Source organism: Pseudonaja textilis, chromosome 3 (assembly GCF_049901715.1).
Source record: "Pseudonaja textilis isolate UNSWEBS1 chromosome 3, rPseTex1.2, whole genome shotgun sequence".
In the NCBI taxonomy this organism is placed as follows: Eukaryota; Metazoa; Chordata; class Lepidosauria; order Squamata; family Elapidae; genus Pseudonaja; species Pseudonaja textilis.
The window spans coordinates 1,093,748-1,118,583 of NC_141992.1; the positions used below are offsets into that span (position 1 = coordinate 1,093,748).

Below are 24,836 nucleotides of genomic sequence, written 5' to 3' on the forward strand. Positions count from 1 at the left end.
CCCCTCTCCTCTTTTCTCCCCTCCTCTTTTCCCCTCTCCTATTCCCTGTTTTATTCTATTCTGTTCTGTTCTGTTCCATTCCATTCCGTTCCGTTCCGTTCCATTCCATTCTATTCTATTCTATTCTATTCTATTCTTTATTCCATTATCTGCTATGCTATGCTATTCTATTCCTGTATTTCTGTAGGATTCTATTCTATTCTGTTCTATTCTGTTCTATTCTATTCTATTCTATTCTATTCTATTCTATTCTATTCTATTCTGTTCTGTTCTGTTCTGTTCATCCTCTCCTTTCCTCTTTTCCCCTCTCCTATTCCCTATTCTATTCTACTCTAATTTCTATTCTATTCTATTCTATTCTATTCTGTTCTTTATTCCATTATCTATGCTATGCTATGCTATTCTATTTCTGTATTTCTATTCTGTTCCGTTCCATTCCATTCCATTCCATCCCATCCCATCCCATTCCATTCCATTCTATTCTATTCTATTCTATTCTATTCTGTTCTGTTCTGTTCTATTCTATTTTCCTATTCCTATTATCTATTCCATTCCATTCCATTCCTCTATTCTGTTCTGTTCTGTTCTGTTCTGTTCTGTTCCGTTCTGTTCTGTTCCGTTCCGTTCTATTCTATTCTACTCTGTTCTATAGATCCACCCTAGAGTCCAGCAACTATTACTCCCCTCCCAAGCGTCCAACTCCGCTCCCAGAAGCCTCCTCTGCCCTCCACGAGAGCCTTGGCCAGACCCCTCCTGCCCGGGGCATCTTGTCGGGGACTGGAAGCACAGCCAGAAGACTTTCTTCCTTGCCCCCACGAGTGTCAACGTCAACCTCTCCTCCTTTCCACCCAAGCCACGTCCTGGTTCTTCTCCCAAGGATCCTTCTCCCTCTTCCCCTCCCCCCCTTCTCCTCCCCCCGCTGCAGCGTGATTGTTTGGGCTGGGCTGGGCTGGGCTGGAGTGTGGAAAAGTCACCTTAGAAGCTGGAGAGGTCCGGGATATAAAAAGCCAGCTGGGATTGAGGGACAGAGAGAATCGAGCCTTGAGGACACCATGGGACCTTTGGGCCTCCCGCTCTTCTTCCTCTTCCTCTTCCTCTTCTTCCTCTCCACGGGCTGTGCTCTGTTCCCCATCACCCTCCCCATGGGAACTATCAAGTTTCCCTTAGGTGAGTAAGGATGCAAGGGGTTTGTAAGCTTTTCTTGAGCTGGGTGGTTTTCCAACAGACCCAAAGGTGTTTTTTCAAAAGGCAACTGGACTGGGCTTTGTAGTTTGTTTGTTTTTTCTTCCTTTGAAGATGTTTCACTTCTCCTCCAAGAAGCTTCTTCAGCTCCTCCAGCTCCTCCTCGCAAAACGTCCTCAAGGATAAAAACCAAATCCAGTTGCCTTTATAAAAAAGCACCTTGAGATAACCATGACTCGGAGGAGTGAGAACCTCCATAGATATTTTCCTGCAGATGTTCCATTACCAAATCGGGAGAGGGCATCCCAGAGTAACACCCTTCCCTCTTCTGCAGCTTGGATCCAGGTTCTCGGGCTGTCAGCTTCAGCCCTGAGCGTCCTGTGGCTGCAGGAACCTTCCGCTTGTCCTGGCACTGACCGCTGGGATGAGCAACCCCTCACCGCAGACACCGTACGGCCCAAAGTTTGTGGGTTGCAAATAGGCGATGTGATCTTGCAGTTTCACTGTTTTGCTTTTTGCATTGTTTTTTTGATCCTTTTCGGGAAGGGGGGTGACTTTTGCAAGCTGCTCCAAACCTCTTCTGATCAGAGCAAAAAACGAAACCCCGGGGAATAAATAAATCATGCAAATTGAGTAAATTCCTGAAGTACTTAAGTGGCAGGAAGACAATATCTCATTAAAGAACGATCTAATCTAAGGGGGAATTTCTCAGGAGTGAAAGCAAGTTGCAGAAGACCTTATGCCACCAGACGCGAAATTCTACACCTAGAACCCCTAGAACTACACCACTAAGTATGGTATATAAAATCATACATTGCAATGTCCTACCGGTCAATGAATACTTCAGCTTCAACCATAACAACACAAGAGCAGACAATAGATACAAACTCAAGGTTAATCGCACCAAACTTGATTGCAGGAAATACGACTTCAGCAACAGAGGGGTCAGTGTGTGGAATCCTCTACCTGGCTCTGTGGTTTCTTCCCCAAACCCCAAAAACTTTCACCTTAGACTGTCTACTATTGACCTCACCCCTTTCCTAAGAGGTCTGTAGGGGACGTGCATAAGTGCACCAACGTGCCTACCGTCCCTGTCCTATTGTTTCTTTTATTTTTCTTACATGTATCCATGTATTCATAACTATGTTTTTATTTATACCTGTTATCTTGTAAGCAATTGACAAAAATAAATAAATAAAATTAACCAGTGGAACAGCATGCCTCAAGAATGTGGATGCTTCAACCCTGGAGGTTTTTCTAGAAGAGACTGGACAACCATTTGTCCAGAAAGATACAGGTACAGATACAGATAATCAGAGTTGGAAGGGACCTTGTAGGTCATCTAGTCTAACCCCCTGCCTAAGCAGGAGACCCTATACTATTTCTGACAGAGGGCAGCCCAGTCTCTTCTTGAAAGCCTCCAGGGATGAAGCTCCCACAACTTCTGAATAACAGAATAATAATAGAGTTGGAAGGGACCTTGCAGGTCATCTAGTCCATCCCCCCACACCCAAGCGGGAACCCTACACCATTTCTGACAAATGGCAGTCCAATCTCTTTGAATGTCTCAAGCGATGACACTCCCACAACTTCCGAGGGCAACTTTTGTTCCGTGGGTTGATGGTTCTCACTGTCAGAAAGTTTCTCCTTATTTCCAGGTTGAATCTCTCCTTGGTCAGTTTCCATGCTGAGCTTGTCTATCAGAAAGGTTGGCAGTTCAGCAGTTCGAATCCCCAGCGCCTCATCACGGAGTGAGCTCCCCGTTCCTTGTCCAAGATTTTGCCAACCTAGCAGCTCGAAAGCGTGTAATAAAAATGCAAGTAGAAAAATAGGGATCCCTTTGGTGGGAAGGGAACAGCGCTACGTGCGCCTCCGAAGGCGTTTAGTTCTGCCAGTCACATGACCACGGAGACGTCTTCTGACAGCGCTGGCTCTTCTTCGGCTTTGTAACAGGGATGAGCACCATCCCCTAGAGCCAGAAACAACTAGCATGTATCCGCAAGGGGAACCTTTATCTTTTACCTTAATGTGGCATAGAAAGAAAACACAAAAGTGGGGAAAATATGGAAGGGAAAAAGGGAGCGAAAGAGAAAAGAATAAAGGGGAAAAAAGGCATTGACTTGCGACTCTCTTTGATGCAGTAAAATAAGACATTGGCATCAAACCTCAACTTTATACTTTTATGTAGTAGTATAAATGAGCCATTTCTATAACAACCAATCTTTCTAATATTGGCAAAACCCAAAATCAACCCAAATTCATTTTTCCCCATCTTGCACACAAAGTCCAGAAGCGATTTCCAAGTACAAATAAAAGTATTATTATTTTTTTCTTGGACCGATGTAGCTCTGCTAACTCCATCAATTTTTGCAGCTATTCCTCCATTGTGGGGACCGAGATGAGCTTCCATTTATCTGCCTCGAGATACGTTTATCTGCCTTGGCTACGACTTATGACCGTTGCAGCATCCCCAGGGTCACATGATCAAAATTCAGGTGCTTGACCTGTCAGGCCCCTATCAGAGTCTGAATCCGAGGAGGAAGACGAGCAGCGGACAGGGAGCGGGAGTGTGGCTCCGTTGGCTGTGGAGGAAACTGGGGAAGGGCAAAGTCCGGCTGGGCAGAGCAGGGGAGAGGTAGAACAAGGGAGAGGGAGTTCAGAGGAAGACCCAGGCCCACCCCTTCTTCATCCTAGGGAGGAATGCAGAAAGGAGCAATGTGGGTTGCCTGGCTTACAGGGGAGGAAACGGTCCTGATTCCCTTCATTATCCACACCTGGGAATGAGAGTTTAAAAGAGATGCATGCAGAGTGCGGCAGCTGCTGGGAACAAACCTGAGTTTATCTTGTGTTGACTTTGCTTATCTGCATTCCTGGCGTCCTCGCTGAATTACTGCTGTTCCTTCACATCTGGACTTCTTGCTCCTGCCCTGTCAAACTAATTACCTCATCTTGCCTTGATTGGACTTATAGTTACAGATTTTGTTGACCATGTTTTGGGCTTGATTCCCTGCAGCCAAAGGCTGTTCCTGGGAGAGTTTTTCTCCAGCCCAGAAAGTAACCAGGACATTGGGGGCAAAGTTGGAGCTAATAAAGGGACTCCTACTGATTATCTGACTGTGTTGCCTTTGTGCCACGCCCCTTTGGGTCATCACATGACCCCTGGTTCATATTTATGATGGTGGCAAAGCCTGGGGTCATGGGATCCCCTTTTGCGACCTTCCAACCTTCCGTGCTCCATCACTAAAGACCTCCAAAAAGAGACTGGACTGCCCCTTGTCCAGAATAAGATCCCCTGCTTGAGCAGGTGGTTGGACTAGAAGACCTCCAAAGTCCCTTACAAATCTATCCATTCTAATGTTCAAATAAGGTTGGACACAGGCAGCCTCCCCACCACGGGTGTGTGACCCAAAGAGTTGTGGGCCGAGGCAGATGCCGCTTGCCTTTGGGGGAAAGGACAGGCCTGAAATGATGCATGAGCAGGGGGCTGGACTAGAAGACCTCGGGGGGGTCCCTTCCAAAACTATCCTTCTGTTATTTGGCTTTCGCAGGTGTGGGTCCATTCCCTTCTTTGCTCCCAAATATTTGCAGCCTTCCTCCCGTCTCCGGCTCATGTCTTGCCCTGCTAAAGCGTTGGTATTATGACTCGGAGCTGAGGCAGTGTGTGGAGTTCGACTATGGAGGATGCGGAGGGAATTTGAACAACTTCTTGACACAGGGGGGCTGCGAGCGGGCCTGTTCCCCCTCAGGTAAGATCCCCCTCCCCACTCATTCCTCAAAGAATGGCCAAGATTTGGGGTTATGCCTGGCCGGGTCTCGTTGGATGCTGGGAAGCCAAGTGGACAATCCTGGGATGGGATTCAAATTTCTTAACAACCGGTTCTGTGGGTGTGGCTTGGTGGTCACATGACTGGCTGGGCGTGGCAAATATTGTAAATATTTATGTAAATATTGATTTTTTTTAAATTAAAAAAAGAGCAACTTTTACCCCAAAATCAGGCAAAGCAGGCAAGCAGGTCGAGTTGCTCCCAGAATCACAGATTCACTCAGAGATCTACCTTTCTGCAATCTGCCGCCTGAGTTTGTCACGTAAAATTTGCTTGCAAGCGGGGCCAGCCAATGGTGCGATTTGCAGGTTCTCCGAACCGCGCAGAATTGTAATAACCGGTTCTATAGAACTGGTGCGACCTGGTAGAATCCCACCCCTGCTGCCTGGCTTTCAACTGTGGAAGGGGGCACCACTGGGGTGTGGGGTGTCAGTGCTCCCTTGGTCAGAAGACCATCACCGTCGAGTTTGAGGTGCCAGTTTGCCAGCGGGTGAAAATTGGAGAGAACATTTAAATTTTTTTGCCTATTTGCAGTTCTTTTTTTAAATTTATTTATTTAGTTTAGCTTGTGTGAGAAAAGAAAAGTATGGACAGAGCATGTCAACATATAAGTATAAACAGGTATAAGTATATACATAATAAATAAGTACGAATAAATGGGACCAGTTGGAAGGGATAATGGGCACGCTGGTGCTCTCAACTTTATCAAGCTGAGGGGCAGGTGTGTGCTGCTCAATTTCCTTGATTAATCCTGGGGAGGGAAATATAATTGGGGGAGGAGTGAGCAAGTCTCTTTTGCTGCACACGGACACACACGCACCATTTCCAAATCCCTCCCTTCCTCGAACGATTGGTGTATCTCTGCGTTCTCTGGCTGCAGTGCTGGTCCTCCCCTCAGGAGTTTGGACTCCCCACCTCCCCAGTCCCACCCTCAGCTGTGGGGGAAGGGGGAAAGGGGAGGGGAGGGGGAGAAGGAGGAAGAAAAGAAAGGGGAGGAGGGGCAGGGCATCGGGAGGAGGAAGAGGAGAAGGGAAAGAAGGAAGAAGGAAAGGAAGGGGGAGGAAGAAGAGATTGAAGAGGAAGGGGAGGAGGGGAGGAAGAAGGAGAAAGAAGAGGAGAAGGGCAGGAGGAGGAGTGGGAAAGAAGAGGGGGAAGAGGAAGAGGAGGAGGGGAGGAAGAAGTGGGGAGAAGAAGGAGGAAGAAGAGGAGGAGGAGGAGGAAGGGGAAGAGGAGGAAGGAGAGGGAGAGGGAGAGGAAGAGGAGGAGGGGGTGACTGTCACTTGTGCCAAGGGTGGCTCTTGTCAGGGACTCTCCCAAAGGTCCAAGCGGATCGGGGGAAGGGAGATCCACCCAGCCTCCTTCTCCTTCTCCTCCACTTGCAGGTCCAGTCAGGCCTGGCTCCTGTCCGCCCCCCTCAGCCTTCCCGGACAAGACTTGTGGCCGGTACTGTTCCTCGGACGACAGTTGCCCGGGAGCCCAGCGCTGCTGTGAGACTGGATGCGGGAGGCAGTGCCACCTGCCTGCAGGAGGTAGCGCTCCCCTCCCTGGCCAACAACCCCAGAGAGGGAGGGATAGGAAAGGGGGGAGACCAGACCCACCGTGCCCCCCGCAGCCCAGCCCACCCACACCTCTGTTGCCCTTCGTTCTGACCCAGATCGCGGGTTGGCAGGGAAGGAGTGCTGCCCTTGTACCCCTTCAGATGTCCACAGCTTGTGGGTGCCGTCTGTGCCACCACCCCACTACCCAGTTTGTGGTACAGAGGGGCAGGGAGGGGGCCTGGCCTCTCTCTTACGTTCCCATTGGGTGCTTCACTTGGTGACTGGCGGGCTGCCTCTGGAGACCCAAAGGCAGAAGCAGCCAGTGGTGGGATCCATCCGGTTCTCTGCTCTAATGACTTCTTCCAACAACCAGTTCACAAAACTGCTCAGAAAGTTAACAACCGGTTCTTGTGAACCGGTGCAAAACGGCTGAATCCCACCACTGGTCGCCACTTGTTCCAATGAGGTTCAGGTTGCAGGCTTTCCTGCGAGGCGATGGGAGCCCCCACCTCATTTTCTTTCCCACCCACCCCACCCCCTGCAGCCATCCGTGGCTACTGCCCCCGGCGGAACCCCCTCGGCCGCCACCTATTCGTCTGCCTGACCAGCTGCCACCGGGACACAGACTGCGCTCTCAGCTTCCCCGGGAGGAAGTGCTGTCGGTACGGCTGCCTCGAGTCCTGTGTGCTGCCCGTGGAAGGTACAACCCCAACAGGGACCCCAGAGGGGGGGAGAGCAGAGAGGGCCCCCGTGTCCAATTAAGGATTGGCCACTCTGCTGATGCTCAGAGGCACTATGGCAGAGGTTTCCCTCTCCCAGGACATCGAAAGAGGGAGGGGACAGCTCGGTTGGGCAGTGGGCAGGGGAAATCCAGGGGTCGTCGGCCCCACTCCCAGAGGGTTCTCACCAACCCACCTCTCCTCCCTGCCCAGAGCACCCGGGCACCTGCCCCAAGATGCCTGTCCTGCAGACCTTTGTGCCCTGCAATCACACCTGTACTGATGACCGGCAGTGCCCACCAGAGGAGAAATGCTGCTACGATGGCTGTGGCCGCTCCTGCCTGCCCCCAGGTATGCCCCCCCCCGCCCTCACTCCCTTGCCCCTCTGCTCTGCCCAGCCCCTGCCTCAATGCCACGTCCATCTTGCCCCATCCAGTGCGACGTTCACGATGCCAGTTGCCCGCTGAACCGGGACCCTGCCAGGTATTGCAACCACGCTACTTCTACAGCCCGAACCATGGGCGCTGCCAGGTTTTCTTCTATGGCGGATGCCAGGGCAATGCTAACAACTTCAGGAGCAGAAGCGAATGCCACAGAGTCTGTAGCAGGAGCCAGCCAGGTAAGCCAGGTGAGGTGGGCCCCGCAGCCAAGACACACATTACACCCTGAAGGTGCCTGGAGACACTGCCACCCCTGTGCTTGGCCCAGGAGGAGGGAGGTGGCTCCCAGCTTTCAGGCCGGTTGGCACAGAGTTTGGTACACTGGTAGCCACATCTGACCCTGGGTTCCACCTGGGTTTTATGTATTTTATTTATTTGGGAATTTAATATTGTCACCTGTTCGCACATGACAACTGAAGGCAGCTTACAGAATAAAAAAAACTCATATAAAAACAATACAACTAATAAAGAGTCAGATAATAAATTAATGTCATAAAATCACCACCACCGCCCCTCTCCATCTCCCAATAAACAACTGTCAACCAAACGGTTGGCCTTTAGGGGCAACTGAAGAGAAATGGGGTACAGCAGGAGATTTTTATAAGGGGAACATGTCCAGGGGTGTCACATGCTGATTCTAGGGTGACACTTGAGTGGTGTGTGGGGGTGTGTGGGTGTGTGAGAGAGAGTTTGTTCTTTGGAACATGCAATTCACAAGGAACTGGAAGCTCCTAATTTCTTTGGGAGGCATAATTTAATTGGTTGTGTTTGCAGACCTTATCCTTCGATATGTGGACTAGGTCTGGGTAACTTATTTGAGGAAGTTTGAGTAAAAGATTTTCCCCAGTTTGCTATTTTTATTTGATTAATTTAGTTTTCAGCTTGGCCATCAATTATCCAGTGGAGACACCAATTCTGAGATCCCTGCATTTTGTTTTAATATTTGAAGGGAAGATGGAAACAGTATAAAGTGTAAAATATATTTCGATATAAAACTTCTCATATAACACCGAGTCAGAAGATCATTTAAAAGCCATTTATTAGAGTCCTCTGACAAAGATCTGTCTCACAGTTACTACTAGTGAGCGATTGTTTGGATTTTCTTGCCAGAATGGAGAGCCTTACTTTTTGGTTTGATAAAACCTTATCATCATTTTAAAAGAGAGAGAAATCAGTTAAATTTAAAATACAAAGTAAGCATGCCAATTAACAATTTATGAAATCTATGTCATGCGTCCCTCCTCAGCCAGACCCACCTCCCCTGCCCTTTAGCCAGTGGTGGGATTGGAATAACTTAACAATCGGTTCTCTGTCTAGGTAGGCGTGGCCGGTTGGTCATGGGACTGGGTGGGTGACGTCACTCATCACACTCAGCCCCGCCTCCTGGCCACTCACCTGAAAGGCAGAGGTAGGATTCAGATGCTTGGGGTTAATCCCACCACGGGCTGGTCCTGCCCCTGTGCATTTTGGGGGCGGTTTGGGGGGGTTTGGGGGCATTTTCAGGCCATTGTTTGGCTCAAGAATGGCCTGAAAACCGGCCTGAAAATGGTCAAAAACCAGGCCCCAAAACAGCCCAGAAAACAGGCTGAAAAATGAACAGGTTAGCCAGTGGTGGGATTTGCCGGTTCACTGAACTGCACAGAATTTTAACAACCGGGTCTCTGAAACCGGTGCGAACCAGCAGTAGCAGAAAGGATTGGGGTGAAATTCTGAAGGGGGGGGTCTGCCAAAGGCGTCTGCCCTCAGGAGCTGGGAGGGTGCAGGGCGGGTCTCAGGGGCAATTCTGCGGGTGGAAGCCAAGAGGGTCAGGGCCCTTCCCTGTCCTTGCCCAGGCTGCCTGCTTGGAGGGTCCCCAAATGCAGTGGCCCCCAATCTTTTTTGTGCCACGGCTCGGTACCGGCATCACAAAATGATCCGCGGCCCGGTACCGGCATCAGCACGCATGGCAAGGCAAGGCGAGCCAAGCGACCGGCCAGCCAGCCGTCCCCCACTTCTCCCCGCCACCTTCAACTCCTCCTTTGTACCTTTGTCAATGGGCTTCGCTTCGGGACGGCTTCGGGACGGTCGCTCGGCTCGCCTTGCCTTGGGTGCTGAAAGAATCCTCGCGCCTTAGTTTCATTCGAAGCCGCCGCCCCCCCTTCGATGAAACTAAGACGCGAGGATTCCTTCAGGACCCAAACGCCGCTTTCCAACCGGAAAAGCTCACCCGGAAGCACTTTCTCATCAAACAAGATGGCGGCGCCCAGCAAACTGGCGGCCTGGTAGGAAATGTTCCACAGACCGGTACCGGTCTGCAGCCTGGTGGTTGGGGACCTCTGCCCAAATGGATCATGTGCATTTGGTATCTCTGAGCGGGAATGTTTTCGGAAAGGGAGAGCACCTTAGCTGAGCCACGGCGAGTCCCTTGGGCCTTCCCCACCAGCTTGTGGGTCTCACACAGGGATTGTGGGTCTGGCCACAGAAGGCCAAGAGAGCCGTGTCAGAAACAAGCAACGGGAACATAAGTAGCCTCCAGCAGAAATTTTACGGCCGTCACGACTGATGATTCTTCATTTATTGACCATTCAAAGTTACAATGGCACTGGAATAAAAAGGGACTTAGGACCATTTTTCACACTTATGACGATTGAGGCATTCCCCTGGTAATGTGATCCAAATTTAGATGCTTGGGAAGGGGCTCATATTTAGGACGGTCGCTGTGTCCTGGGGGGTGAGGTCACACAATTCCCCTTTTGCAACCTCCTGACGTGCAAAGTCGCCTGATTCACTTAATAACCATGTATGTAACTTAACTGTGGTGATGCACTTAACAACAGTGCCAGGGAAGGTCGTAAAAATGGGGCAAAGGTCACTGAACAAATATCTCACTTTACAACAGAAATTTGGGGGTCAATTGCAGTCATAAGTCCAGGAATGCCTGTATTACAAGAATCTGACCAGACCCACTGAATCCAGGGTGGGATTTTCTTGGTTCAGACTGGTTCAGATGAACTGGATATTCAGTTTCCATCTGGTTCGCTGAACTGCTATTTCAACCAACTGGCTGGCCCTGCCAACTCCACCCTGGGGGGAAACTGGCCTTCTGGAAGTCTGAAAATGGGCCTGTTTTCGGCTACCGGGGGGCCTCCAGAGCCTGGGGGAGCCCATTTTCACCCTTCCAGAGGCCTGGTACTTCTGGAAGGGCCATTTTTCCTATCCCCAAGGGTGTGACGGCCTCCCCCGGGCTGCTGGGAGGTCGAAAACAGCCTTCTCCTGGGCTCTGGAGGCCCACGGGAAGCTGGAACCAGGCCCGCTTCTGGACTTCTGGGAGTTCTGGTAGGCCACACCCATCATAGCCACACCCATCACGCAACCGGGCAGTGAACCGGTTGCTGGGATTTTTTTAATCCCACCCCTGGCTGTATCCTTTTGGGGAGGTCAGATAAGACTTTGGGGTGCAGGGAGACAGCAGGCCTGGGACACGTTCTGCACTGCAAGGGTCCAAACTGGGTCCACTTGCCCGCTCCCGCATTTCCCATCTGTTGGAAGCCACAGGCGGAGAGATCCCTGATCCGGATAAAACGGGGCTCCCTTCTCTTTGTGGCCTTTTCTGTGGCTTCCTGTTCTTTTTTATTTATTTATTTATTTTGGCCCTCCTCCTATGAATGGGGGTGCCCACCCCCCACAGCTTCCCCATTCCCCCCAGTGCCCCTCTTGCTTTTTCTCCGCAGACTCCATCTTCGACTAAGTTCCTGGACCGGATGTTCCCTTCAGCTGCAAGATCGGACTTCTCCAGCCCAGGAGGATGGACACATAGCCGGCGTAGCTGGGCCCCGCTTGCCCTGAGGCTTCAGGCCCCCTCGGGGAGTGGCTGGCATTACCCCCTCCCAAAATAAAGCCACTCTTTTCTCATTGCACCCCACAGGTTGGTCTGTGAGTTGAAAGCTTCCATCTCTTGCGCAGAGGTCCCCTTGTCTATGGAGGGGGTGGGCAGAGCTGTTGCAACACGTAAGGAATCGTTGGGTTGGACATCACATTGACTCCATCTGTGCACAAACCCCCCATGGAGGACCCTCAGTTAACCCAGGGAACACAGATATTAACAGATGCTCTTTATATCCACAATAAAAGTAGATTTATTAGGGAATAAATAAGAGTGTACAAATAGCCCTTGGCCTGGCTTGCAACAGATAGTATAGTATTAGTATTATATTAGTATAGTATAGTATTAGTATAGTATAGTGTAGTATAGTGTAGTATAGTATTGTATTATATTAGTATAGTATAGTATTAATATTAGTATAGTATAGTCTTATATTAGTATAGTATAGTATTAGTATTGTATAGTATATAGTACAGTACAGTATAGTATACCCTGTTCCCCAAAATAGTATAGTATAGTATAGTATAGAGATTAGAATAGAAAAGAATAGAATATAAATTAGAATAGAATAGAATATAAATTGGAATGGAATGGAATGGAATGGAATAGAATAGAATAGAATAGAATAGAATAGAATAGAATAGAATAGAATAGAATAGAATAGAATAGAATAGAATAGAATAGAACCGAACCGGAAGGGACCTTGAGTTCAGATGTTCTCCTTGATAAGCTGAAACAATGGCTGGGCTCTCACTGTACAGTGAACAAAAAAACACTAGCATGGGTCACGCTCAGCACTCCTCCCCCAGCCTGTACCTTTCCAGGTGTGCAGAAGCAGCATGTCCTAGAAACTCACCTGGAGGATACCAGGTTGCGGGGAGACTCTTGTACCTGTTGCCGCTGCCTCAAAGGAAGAAGAAGTAGAGAATGAAGAGTAGAGGTGTCCATAGGGAGGTGTCAACCAGGTTGCCCATAAAGAGGGACAGACCTGGAATCTCATGGTGATGGCCACCATCTTCAACTTTGGAGACCCCTCATTGTGGACACCCTTAATTGTAGATCAGTGTAGATCCGGTGTCTCTAAACATGGAAAATGTCAAACCTGTGGACTTCAACTCCCAGAATTCCCCAGCCACCACGTCCAACCTGGGCAACTTTGAGACTCGTGGGCTTCAACTCCCGAAATTCCCCAGCCAACAGAGAATTCTGGGAGTTGAAGTCCGCAAGGCTTAAGACTGCCAAGTTTGGAGAGCCCTGATGTAGAGGGGTAATAGCAGAAGACCTTCCGTGAGGAACATCTTCACAAAGAGGACAGCCCACCCAATCCGCCTGTGGCTTGCCTCTCTCCTTCTCTGGAGCTTCCATCCAGCTGCCAGGCCTGGCTGTCCAGACTGAACGTTCTGTGAATGACCAGATGGCTATCATATCCTCCCCGATGCTATCTCTCCAACGGTATTGTGCAAGATCAAAAGCCGTTTCCAAAACAATGGAAGGGCAGCATCACCAAGAAGGTGCGTTCCAGACAAAAAGTCATTGTTTTATTCTGGAACGCACGTCCCTGACTGGAGACCTTAAGGGAACGGGTGCCCCGTGAACAAAGGGTTTATGCACCGTCCATTCTATGAAACTTAAGGTGCCACCCTGGTAGCAAAGTGCCAACTACTCTGTTTCCCCGAAAATAAGACCAGGCCTTATATTAATGTTTGCTCCAAAAGCTGCATGAGGGCTTATTTTCAGGTGATGTCTTATTTCCTGGGAAATACCGTAGTAAATGTGTCTCTCTGGCTAACGATCTTAACTGGGGCTGATTTCTGAGAGCAGGGCTTATATTGCAAGAATCTGGAAATCCAAGCTAGGGCTTATTTTCCGGTTGGGTTTTATTTTCAGGGAAACACGGTGGTTGCCTAACAGAATAATAGAGCTAGAAGGGATTTGAGTCCAACCTCCTGCTCAGGGAGGAAAGCCTATAACATTTCAGATAAGGGACCGTAGAGGTTCTTCTTAAAAATGTCCAGGGTTGGACCATTCCCACCGTCTGGAGAGAAGCTGTTCAACGGATTAATTGCTCTCACGGTCAGGAAGTTCCGTCTTCGTTCTAGCTTGCTTCTCTCCTTGATTGGTTTCCATCCATTGCTTGAAGGGAGTCGTCATGGAAAGCTAAGATCCCATCATCCACTCCTTCCTTAGCACTTAGGAGACCAGCCAGGTGCTCTTATTATACCTTTTGACCTGGGGTCAGTCCCTCTCTCTCCGTCCGGCCCATCTCACAGGGTTGTTGTGGGGAAAACAGGAGGAAGAGGAGGTGTGTGACTGCAGGACACATGACTGCAGCAACCGGTTGTAAAGATAAGGGGTCGATGAACTCCCAAAATGTGGTCTTGGGATTATAGCAGGGGTCTCCGACCTTGGCAACTTTAAGCCTGGAGGACTTCAACTCCCAGGATTCCCCAGCCAGCCCCTGGACTATCATGTGTTGAGGGGGATTCTGGGAGTTGAAGTCCTCCAGGCTTAAAGTTGCCAAGGTCGGAGACCCCTGGACTATACTGGGCGTGTTGTTGGGGAAGACACAACATTTTACAATGGCATGTTGTAATTTCAAATAGAAATAACACTTGACTTGTATGCCACTTTACGGCCCTAACCCTAACCCTAACCCTAACCCTAACCCTAACCCTAACCCTAACCCTAACCCTAACCCTAACCCTAACCCTAACCCTAACCCTAAGCATTTTACAGAATCAGCAAATTGCCCCCAACAATCTGGGTCCAAATGGTTATTGAGGGACCGGTCAGAAGCCCAGGATTCCTGCACCTGCTTTTTCAAGGTGTTGCCCCCAACCAGAGCCCAAGATGGAGTCACCCTGGACACCGAAAGCCTCAGCCCAAACAGCATTGGGGATGCTGAGTCTGGAAACTGCTTAGAGAAAGGCTGCAAACCGCTGGGTCTAAGGGCTTCTGTGCTTATTCCGTTATTCCATTATTCCAGTCTGGCCCAGGAGGACACAAGGGCAGAGGCTAAGGGGGAGTTGAGGAGGGTCCCAGCAAGGGCTGGGACTGGGGGCAGAGCAGCCCACTCTGTGGAAAGGCCATTGGCCAGAAATCTTCGGTTCAGCCTGCTGTGGCTTGAGTTCGACAGGAGAGGGCATGTTTGCTCTTTGCAATCTTGCTGCCAAGAAAGGAAGAATGTATTTTCAGAGTCCAGAATCTCCTGGAAACCAATCCATCAGGATAGAGCTGGAAGGGACTTCGAAGGTCTTCTAGTCCAGCCCCCTGCTCAAGCAGGAGACCCTATCCCAATTCAGACAAGTGCTTGTCCAGTCTCTTCTTCAAAGCCTCCAGGGATGAAGCTCCCACAACTTCTGAAGGCAACTTTCATGTTCCATGGGTTGATTGTTCTCCCTGTTAGAAAGTTTCTCCTTATTTCCAGGTTGAATCTCTCCTTGATCAGTTTCCATCCATTGTTTCTTGTCCGGCCTTCAGTTGCTTTAGAAAATAAGTTGACCCCTTCCTCCTCCTCTTTGTGGCAGCCCCTCAAATACTGGAATGCTGCTATCCTGTCTCCCCTGGTCCTTCTTTTCTCTGGAGTAGCCAAACCCAAATCCTGCAACCGTTCTTCGTTTTTTTTTTCCTCCAGGCCTTGAATCCTCCTAGTTGCTCTTCTCTGCACTTTTTCCAAAGCCTCAACATCTTGTTTGTAACGTGGTGACCAAAACTGGCTCCAGGATTCCAGGTGTGGCTTTACTTGGGCTTTACAAAGTGGTACTGACACTTCACGTGATTTGGACTCTATGCCTCTGTTTATACCACCAAGGCAGCTGCCACACATGGTTGGCTCAGGTTTAAGTAATTGTCCACTAAAAGAGAGTGGACCGGTGGACAGTAAACCCCAGAAGCCAGTGAGTTGCCTGAAGGAGGAGAAAGGCCAAATGTCCTCCCTAGTTTTGGTTGCCTAACCCACCCCGCCCCTCCCCCAGCCCCCATGACAGTGATGGGGAATATAGTATATAAAGTATTTTGATGGCTTTAAAAAGGTGTTGAGACTCTAGAAAGAGGGCAGAGAAGAGCAACCAGGATGATTAGGGGACTGGAGGCTCAAACCTACGATGAACGGTTGCAGGAACTGGGCTTGGCTAGTCTAGGGAAGAGAAGGAGCAGGGGAGACAGGAGAGCATCCTTCCAATATTTGAGGGGCTGCCACAGAGAGGAGGGGGAGCCAAGCTATCTATTCTATCATCTATCTATCTATCTATCTATCTATCTATCTATCTATCTATCTATCTATCTATCTATCTATCTATCTATCTATCTTCATGTCTACAATATCTATCTATCTATCTATCTATCTATCTATCTATCTATCTATCTATCTATCTATCTATCTATCTATCTATCTATCTATCTTCATGTCTACAATATCTATCTATCTATCTATCTATCTATCTATCTATCTATCTATCTATCTATCTATCTATCTATCTATCTATCTATCTCTGAAGAACAGTTACAAGAACTGGGCCTGACTAATCTAGGGAAGAGAAGGACCAGGGGAGACAGGAGAGCAGCCTTCCAGAGGTGGGATTCAAATAATTTAACAACTGGTTCTCTGCCCTAATGATTTCTTCCAACAACCAGTTTACCAAACTGTTCAGAAAGTTAAGAGCCGGTTCTCCCAAAGTGGTGCGAACTGGCTGAATCTGACCACTGCAGTCTTCCAATATTTGAGGGGCTGCCACAGAGAGGAGGAGGAGGAAGGGGGTCAAGCTATTCTTCAAAGCACCTTTGAAGACCAGACAAGGAACAGTGGATGGAAACTGATCAAGGAGAGATTCAACCTAAAAATAAGGAGGGATTTTCTGACAGCGAGAACCATCAACCCACAGAACAAAAGTTGCCCTCGGAAGTTGTGGGAGCGCCATCACTGGAGACTTTCAAGAAGAGATTGGATTCCCATCTCTCAGAAATGGGGTAGGGTCTCCCGCTTGGGTGGGGGTTGGACTAGATGACCTACAAGGTCCCTTCTGACTCTGGTTATCTGTGATCTGTTAAGGTGTGTCCACTGTACCTGCGAGTATGTGATACACACCCTCTTTGCAAAGTAGTAAAATAAAAATTAACCATTGTTTTCTTTTGTAAGTTTTGGCTTGCAATCATTTCAAAAACCAGACGACAAATCCCAGGCCTTGCAAACCCCTCCCTAACCCTGAAGGTCCCCGAAAGAGGATGCAGGCAAGGCTTTTGTTTCCCCACCACCACCATCCCTGTGGGTGATAGCTAAAGGCGCCCAAAATTCAACGCCCCCCCCAGCATCTCCTGCCTCGCAATGTGAGAAGTTTTATATCCAAATATATTTTACTCTTCACGTTGCATCCATCTTTCGTTCAAACATTAACAGAATCTGCAACAATCTCAGAATCGGTGACTCCACCAGATAATTAACGATCAAGCTAAAACTAAAATTAATCAAGTTAAAAACAGCAAATTGGGGAATATCTTTTACTCAAACTTCCTCAAACCCCCACCCCACCCACCCAAAAGCGATGCAGATCTAATCTCTATATCAAAGGATAAGATCTGCAAACACAGAGATAATTAAACCAGACCTCACAGCAGAACTGCGGGGACACGAGAATAAACCTCATAGGTGGCATACCTACACACATACACACACACACACACACACACCTCACTATGCAGACCTTCCACACCTCGGAGAAGCTCCCCCTATAAAAATCTCCTGCTGAACCCTATTTTCGTTCTGCTCGTGAAAGGCCAACCGTTCTGCTTTTAGGAATAAATAAATTCTTCTTTCCTCGCAGCTGTCTGGATCTCCTTTCGATTCATTCTTGGAGTTGGAACCCCAAATGATTCCTCTGACAAAGTCGGATGTCACATTCACACACAACACACCCAAAGGGGGCCCCCCACTCTCCGCAGGCAGCATCTGTCCACTAGAGGGCAGCAGCGCCACATGCAAGGGACATGAAAAGGCTTCGGAGGAAGAGGAGGGGTCCAGGGCTCCGCAGGGGGCTGCGTCTGCCTCCTCCAGGTGGGGCAGGGGCTGTGCACAGAGACCCCTTAGGTGGGGCAAAACCTTTAGCAGAGGGGAAAGTTGGCTTTCTGTCTTTGCACAGCTATTAAAAGCTGCCCCAGTTGTAACTCAAGGCAGTGAACAGACCCGATGCTCCTTCCTCCTCCTCTCTCCCCCACAACTAGAACTCCCCGTCTCCTGGTGATTGGACCAAATTCACCCACCTGACTATTATGCCTAAGGTAGAACTAGAACTCCCCGTCTCCTGGTGATTGGCCCAAAATCACCCAGCTGGCTTTTATGCCTAAGGTAGAACTAGAACTCCCCGTCTCCTGGTGATTGGACCAAATTCACCCAGCCGGCTTTTATGCCTAAGGTAGAACTAGAACTCCCCGTCTCCTGGTGATTGGACCAAATTCACCCAGCTGGCTTTTATGCCTAAGGCAGGACAAGAACTCCCCGTCTCCTGGTGATTGGACCAAATTCACCCAGCCGGCTTTTATGCCTAAGGTAGAACTAGAACTCCCCGTCTCCTGGTGATTGGACCAAATTCACCCAGCCGGCTTTCATGCCTAAGGCAGGACTAGAACTCCCCGTCTCCTGGTGATTGGCCCATACCGGCTGGGGAAGTCTTGGAGCTGAAGTCGCGGAACTTAAAGTCGGCCAGGTGGAGCCACCCGCCCGGCTCGCTGTCCTTCCCATCCGCTGGTAGTAAAATCTGAATAAACCCCAGTCTTTATAAGTGCGTTTAATTCTTTCTGGAGAAGTACGAACACCCCGGTTGCTGTTTCAAAAGGGCTACCACAGCCACAGTTACAAAATCTGTTTTCTTTTTCGTTTCCCCAGTTTAGCCTTTAGCTGGGAACGGTTTGTTTACCTTTTCGTCGAAATTTTAATACCGAGGGTTTTATTGGTAAATGTTTAATTATCGCTGCCGCCTGTGAGCAGGAACGCCGGTTTTAATATCCCTGCTTTCTCGTGCTTGGCCTTGGGAAGAAGAAATGATTATTATTCATGAGAAGCCAGCCAACCGGGCTGTCCAATCCTGAGACTTCTTGGGGGGGTGGGGGTTGCCTTATCACCCGCCCCCCCAAGACCTGTCGGGGAGCCTCCTCCGGCTGTCAACTGGCTGGTCTTATCGGCCCCTCCTGCCACCCTCTCCTGCAATTAAATTGGCTTCTCGTTGCCCCCAAAGTCCCGCCTGGCTAAGGCGATAAGGCTTAATAGCCGCCTGATAGGAGCTATCGGTCTCCTCGCGGAGGCATAAATATTAATAGGGTTTGAATTAGCCCCTTTGAGATGCTCCCCGCAAAAGGGAGTCTCTCTGCTGGCATCCATCAGCCAGCCGGGTTGGCATTTCACGGGGGAGAAGATGATCGCTGGCTGACCCCCCGTCCCCAACATCCCACCCCGGCCATCTGCCCCCCACGCCGCCAGCTGCAAAGGAGAGATTTGTTCCCGGGACAATGTGCCTCGCCGGGGAGGATGGGATGGAGAGAGATCCCTGCCCTTTGCCAACCTCCATCAAGGGACACGGCCCTCCCTTAAGGTCTTTTTTTTTGAGGGGGGGGGGGTCAACTGGCTTTGCCAAAAACAGATGTTTGATATTTCAGCCTTGAAACCAGCAAGCGACTGTGAAACTTCCCATTTTTTTTTTTTTTTTTAAGGAAGAGAGCATCGGAGAACGAGGAAGTCTACCTTTCTTCTTCTCATTCTGCTCTCCTCGGAGGAGGCTTTAGAACAGGGGGTCTCCAAATTCAGCCCCTCTAAGATAACTGAGAGTTTTGCAGTGATCATTCAGTGCCAGAAAAATAAACACAGATGGCCGATGCTTCATTTCACATCTTTATAAACATAAGTAGATTTTACAAACCAGTTGTCGGTTTCTCCAACAGGGAGCAAACTCAAACGGAAACATGTAGCAAGTTCAGAGCAGAGCTCCGGTCTTCAGCAAGCAAGCAAGTTAGTTTCATCTTCAATAGACCGACTCAGAGTTTCACATAGCTGCAGAGCTTAACATGGAGCTATGCCTAAGTTACTTCTAATTTCAGTTTCCAGCCTAGGCTCCTTCCAGTTTCAGTTTCCAAACAGTCCTCATTGGCTGACTTAGTTCCTATGCTTATTCATTGGCTGACCTTGTTACCATACTCTATTCCAGTTCATGAATATACTCTGCCATAAGACTTGTGGACTTCAACTCCCAGAATCCCCCAGGCAGCCTTGTGTTTCACACTTATGACCATTGTGGAATCCCCATGGTCACATGATCAGAATTCGGACGCTTGGCCATTGGTTCCTATTTACGACCGTCACAGTGTCCCAGGATCATGCAATTCCCCCTTTTTGCGTCCTGACAAGCAAAGGCCATGGGGGAGCCAGATTCGCTTTTACAACTGGGTTAGTCCTGGACATACGACCCCAATTGAGCCCAACGTTTCTGTTGCTAAGTGAAACATGGATGAAGGGAGTCTTGCCCCATTTTGCAACATTTTTTGCCATGGTTGTTAAGTGAATCACAGCAGGTGTTAAGTGTCGGGATTCCAGCAATCGCCCTAATGAAATCATGATTCTCGAGCCAAACTTCAAAAAAATTCAAAGGATTCATTAGAGGCGACATGCTGGCCCCGCCCTGCATGAAGCCAACTCTTCCCTACCTCATTTCCAGTCCCCTGGGACCCTGTTTCCCCCCTGGGTGTCTCAGAAACCAGGTTCTCCCATTAAGCACCTTCACAGGCTGGGTGTCATCAATCACATTCTCCAATTAAGTACATTCACTGGGCAAAAGCTCTGGTGGTTTAGTTACACTCTTTTAAAGAGAAGAGTTGGAAGGTACTTCCGCTTCCAAACTGCTGCACGGCTCTTCTGGATTTCCTTCCTCATCTCCTCCACCTTTTTTTTTATGGCAACTACTAAAACAGGCCTAGGAATGTTTGATGAGTTGACACTGTGGCAGCCACACAGGCTCCTGCTAGACAGGGATGTCAGAACTGGTGCCGCAAGGCAAGTCAAGTGTCATGGAGCGTGGGTGGCCGGGCTGCGGGGGCCCTGAGGTAACCTAGTGTGGGGCGTGTGGGGCAGTTCCACGCTCCCGCCTCACAGCAGCAATGCAGCCGCCTTCCCTGCCACAAGCAATACATAGAAAAAAAATAAGACTTCCCCCTAAAATAAGCCCTATGTCAGGATTCCAGCAATCACCCAAATGAAATCATGATTCTTGAGCCAAACTTCAAAAAACTTCAAAGGATCCATTAGAGGTGACATCGTGGCCCTGCCCTGTATGAAGCCAACTCTGCCCTACCTCATTTACACTCCCCTGGGAGCTTGGTTCTCCCTCCCTCCCCCCTGGGTGTGTCATAAACCATTGAGCACCTTCACAGGCTGGATGTCATCAATCACGTTCTCCAATGAAATATATTCGCGGGGAAAAGCTCTGGTAGTTTAGTTACAATCTTTTAAAGATAAGAGTTGGAATGTACTTCCGCTTCCAAACTGCTGCATGGCTCTTCCAGGTTGCCTTCATTTCCCCCCCTGCCCCCCACCTCTTTTTTTGGCAACTACTAAAACAGGCCGAGGAGTGTTTGATGAGTTGACATTAAGTTCGTCACATGTTTGTTCAGCAATTCTGCCTTCCCCATTGACTCGGCTTGTCAGAACGTCCCAAAAGGGGGTCACGTGACCCCAGAGCCCTGCCACCATTGTAAGTATGAGTCAGTTGCCAAGCCCCCAAATTTTGAGCCCGGGGAGGTTGCAACGGTCGTACCTGTGAAAAACAGTCGTCAGTTCACTTTTTTCAGTGTCGTTGTAGCTTTGAACGGTCACTAAACGAACGTTTGTAAGGCAAGGGCTACCTCTTCTAAAGAACTACACTTAGCAACGGTGGCAAGAGAAGTCATAAAACAGGGCAAAACTGGCTTAGTCCCAGAAAGTCTGGGCTCGGTGGTGGTTGTAAGTCGAGGACGGCCCATCCAAGGCCTTCAAAAAAAATATACATGTATATATTGGGATAAATCCTCCCAGAGATCCTAAAAACAATCCACCTGGCTTCCCAGCCTTTGAAATCTTTTCTTGTCCTGGAAGATCCACCCTGCAGCCTTTTTCTCCCAGGAATCCGGAAGAGGCAGCAGCTGTTGGCACCTGCACAAAAGAGGCCGGTGATTAAATCCCGCCACCCAGAACGGGCGCAGGCGAGACGGGGGTGGTGCCACCTGCGGCCCCAATCAAGGGGTTTGATTGAGGCTTTGTTCCCTGGCAGACCTGCCAATGCACGGGGGCCCCTCCGCCTGCAGGGGGTGCGCCAAGCTGGCAGGGCCCGGCTGGCTGGCATTGCTCCCGTGATGGTGAGGATGGAAGGATGCCCACCTGGAGCGTTACGTGGCTAAAGGGTGGGGGGGGGGGTTATGCTTATTATCTTGTAAACAATTGACAAATCAAATAAAATAAATAAAAATAAAATAAAGAAGCCCTGCAAATCAGAGATGTGCCAGCCGAGGACACACACAGACACACACGGACACAGACACACACACACACATGCACTCTACACACCATACACACAGAGTATTACACAATGAACCAGTGGAACTGCTTGCCTCTGGAAGTTGTGACTGGAAGTTGTCACTGGAAGTTTTTAAGAAGAGACTGGGCAGCCACTTGTCTGAAAAGATGTAGGGTTGCCTGCTTGGGCAGGGGGCTGGACTAGAAGACCTCTGTGGCCCCTTCCATCCCTGCCATTCTCTGTTCCTTCTTCCCGGGCGGGCAGAAAGCAACCATAAGCTCCTTCGAACACGGAGAAATTAAGTCGGTGTAAAATCAGCGGCAGATGATTTAAGGAAACTTAATTCTGAATCCCAGTGCAAATAAACTTTTGATAAGGTCAAATGGAAGATTAAACATTTCCAACCGATGAACCGTTTCCTGCCTGGTTCACCAATCTTGTCGGCGGAGATGCTGCTGTCACCCATGGCTTGGCTCTGTATCCTCCAGGAACCTGAGCCCACCCCCCTGTGGGCCGGGGAGGGACGGTGTCTCCCTGGAAGCCAAATCGAGGGGGCTCCAGGCCCCACTCGGACCCCGACAGCTGAGCCTCCCATTGGGGTCATCAACGACAAATTCCTTGTGGGTCCAATCACACTTGGCCAATAAAGAACTCCTATGCTATGCTATGCTATGCTACGCTACGCTACGCTACTCTACTCTACTCTACTCTACTCTACTCTACTCTACTCTACTCTATGCTAATTTCTATTTTATTTTATTCTATTCTATTCTTTATTTTATTTATATTTATTTGATTTGTCAAGCAATTACAAGATAACAGGCATAAGTAAAAACATGGTTATGAATACATGGATACATTTAAGAAAAATAAAAGAAACAATAGGACGGGGACGGTAGGCATGATTGGTGCGCTTATGCACGCCCCCTACAGACACCTCTTAGGAAAGGGGTGAGGTCAATAGTAGACAGTCCAAGGTTAAAGTTTTGGGGGTTTGGGGAAGAAACCCCAGAGTCAGGGAGAGGATTCCAGACATTGACCCCTCTGTTATTGCGGAAGTCGTATTTCCTGCCATCAGGAGAGCAGCCTTCCAATATTTGAGGGGCTGCCCCAGAGAGGAGGAGGAAGGGGTCAAGCTATTCTCCAAAGCACCTGAAGGCCAGAGAAGGAATAATGGATGGAAATGGAACAAGGAGAGATTCAACCTGGAAATAAGGAGAAGTTACCTGACATTGAGAACAGTTAATCAGTGGAATGGCTTGCCACTAGAAGTTGTTGAGTGCTCCATCACTAGAGGTTTTCAAGAAGAGACTGGACAGCCGGGCTGGGGCGGAGCTGGCGTCGCGACGATACGGCATGAGATCTTGAAGGTCTGAGATCGCTGCCGATATCTTTGCTCCTGGACAGTCCTATCGGATCTAAACCGTCCCAAAGAGACGGTTGAAAGTGAAGTAGAAGAGACTGGACAGCCATTTGGTGCAAGGATACTGGCTTGGGCAGAGGACTGGACTAGAAGACCTCTGGGGTCCCTTCCAATGCTGTTTCCTGTTACATCATACAGGCATGCTTGGAAGGGGGTCAGAGGGGGTGGGAATCTGCCCAGGATCTCTTGCCCTGGATCAGAGGAGGTGGGAGGAAGCATCGTGAGTGAATCCAGACAGAGCAGGGATCCAGTCCAGCCTGTAGTGACCAGATGGGCCTCCAATTCCTTTAAGGCAGCACTTACAACTTGGCCTGGCCTCTCCCCTCCCCTCTGCATTGCCCACTTTCCTTCAGGGGGGGCCCAGGGTCTGTCACTCACTGCAGGAAGACAGGAGGGGGAGAGAGATATCCTGCAAATCAAGGAGAAATCTCACTATTATCCAGCCCTCCTCCTCTGTCTCTCTGACACACACACACACACACACACACACACTCACAGAGAGAGACACACACACTTGCTCACACAGGGCCCCGTACTCACAAGCCACCCAGAGACAACTCTGGAGTTGAAGGGCTCCAACCGTGGAGATTATATTCCGATGACAGCAGCATCCGTCACCCAATTTTCGTTATTAAGAAATATTCTGCACACGGGGATAAATTTTTGCACCTTATCTGAACTTAGCAGCTGTGCCCTAAATTCTGTGTCGCTGCTTCTCTGGAGGAATTCAGCTGCCGATATTTAAAATTAGAATTAGCATCTATCACTGCCCTGCTCCGAAGGGATTGGCTGTGTCAGCTGCCGGCAGCTCCCATCCGTCACCCAGGCACTGGGCTGCCCCCGGCCACCCCCCATCCATCACTGCCAGCTCCCCGGCTCTCGGGGTGGGGGGGGCACCTGCCACCTAGAGGCCAAGTGGCTCATTAGGTGACCCCTGGCAGTCCCAGAGGTGCTTTTCCAAAGGGCAACTGGGTTTTCTTAGAGGTTTTTTTTCTTCTTTCCCTTCAAAACTTCCCTTGAAAATTTCGCTTCTCATCCAAGAAGCTTCTTCGGTTCTGCAATTCAGTTCAATGCAATGATGATGTGTCTATAGACCAAAACACAGAAGGACTCTGGGGGTTAAAGGAATTGTGGAGGCATCAAAAAGCCACATCCTGGTTCTTCTTGGTTCTCCTCTCTCCCAGCAGCATTATTGTTTGGCCTGGCCTGGGCTTGAGTGTGGGAAAGTCACCTTCTAAGCTGGTGAGGTCTGGGATATAAGAAGCCAGAGGTCATTGAGGGACAAAGAGAATTGGGTCTTGGGGACACTACGGGACCTAGTGTTG

At 49.3% G+C, this 24,836-nt stretch overlaps 1 protein-coding gene and 1 long non-coding RNA gene across 2 annotated transcripts; one reads left to right on the plus strand and one right to left on the minus strand.

Moving 5' to 3' along the window:
- The first annotated feature begins 952 nt into the window (after positions 1-952).
- Positions 953-11,599, plus strand: LOC148125972 (carboxypeptidase inhibitor SmCI-like). The gene is made up of 7 exons (XM_087931961.1): positions 953-1,167; positions 4,731-4,928; positions 6,389-6,535; positions 7,089-7,244; positions 7,477-7,614; positions 7,700-7,882; positions 11,414-11,599. Exons 1-7 carry the CDS (start codon positions 1,053-1,055, stop codon positions 11,428-11,430), a joined length of 954 nt encoding a protein of 317 aa, XP_087788087.1. The 5' UTR covers positions 953-1,052; the 3' UTR covers positions 11,431-11,599.
- A 9,735-nt stretch (positions 11,600-21,334) lies between these two features.
- On the minus strand, positions 21,335-24,191 carry LOC148125973 (uncharacterized). The gene is made up of 3 exons (XR_015742536.1): positions 24,052-24,191; positions 23,315-23,506; positions 21,335-21,727 (listed from the first exon to the last, which is right to left on the minus strand). It is a non-coding gene; the product is annotated as an uncharacterized LOC148125973 (long non-coding RNA).
- Between the last annotated feature and the right edge of the window lie 645 nt (positions 24,192-24,836).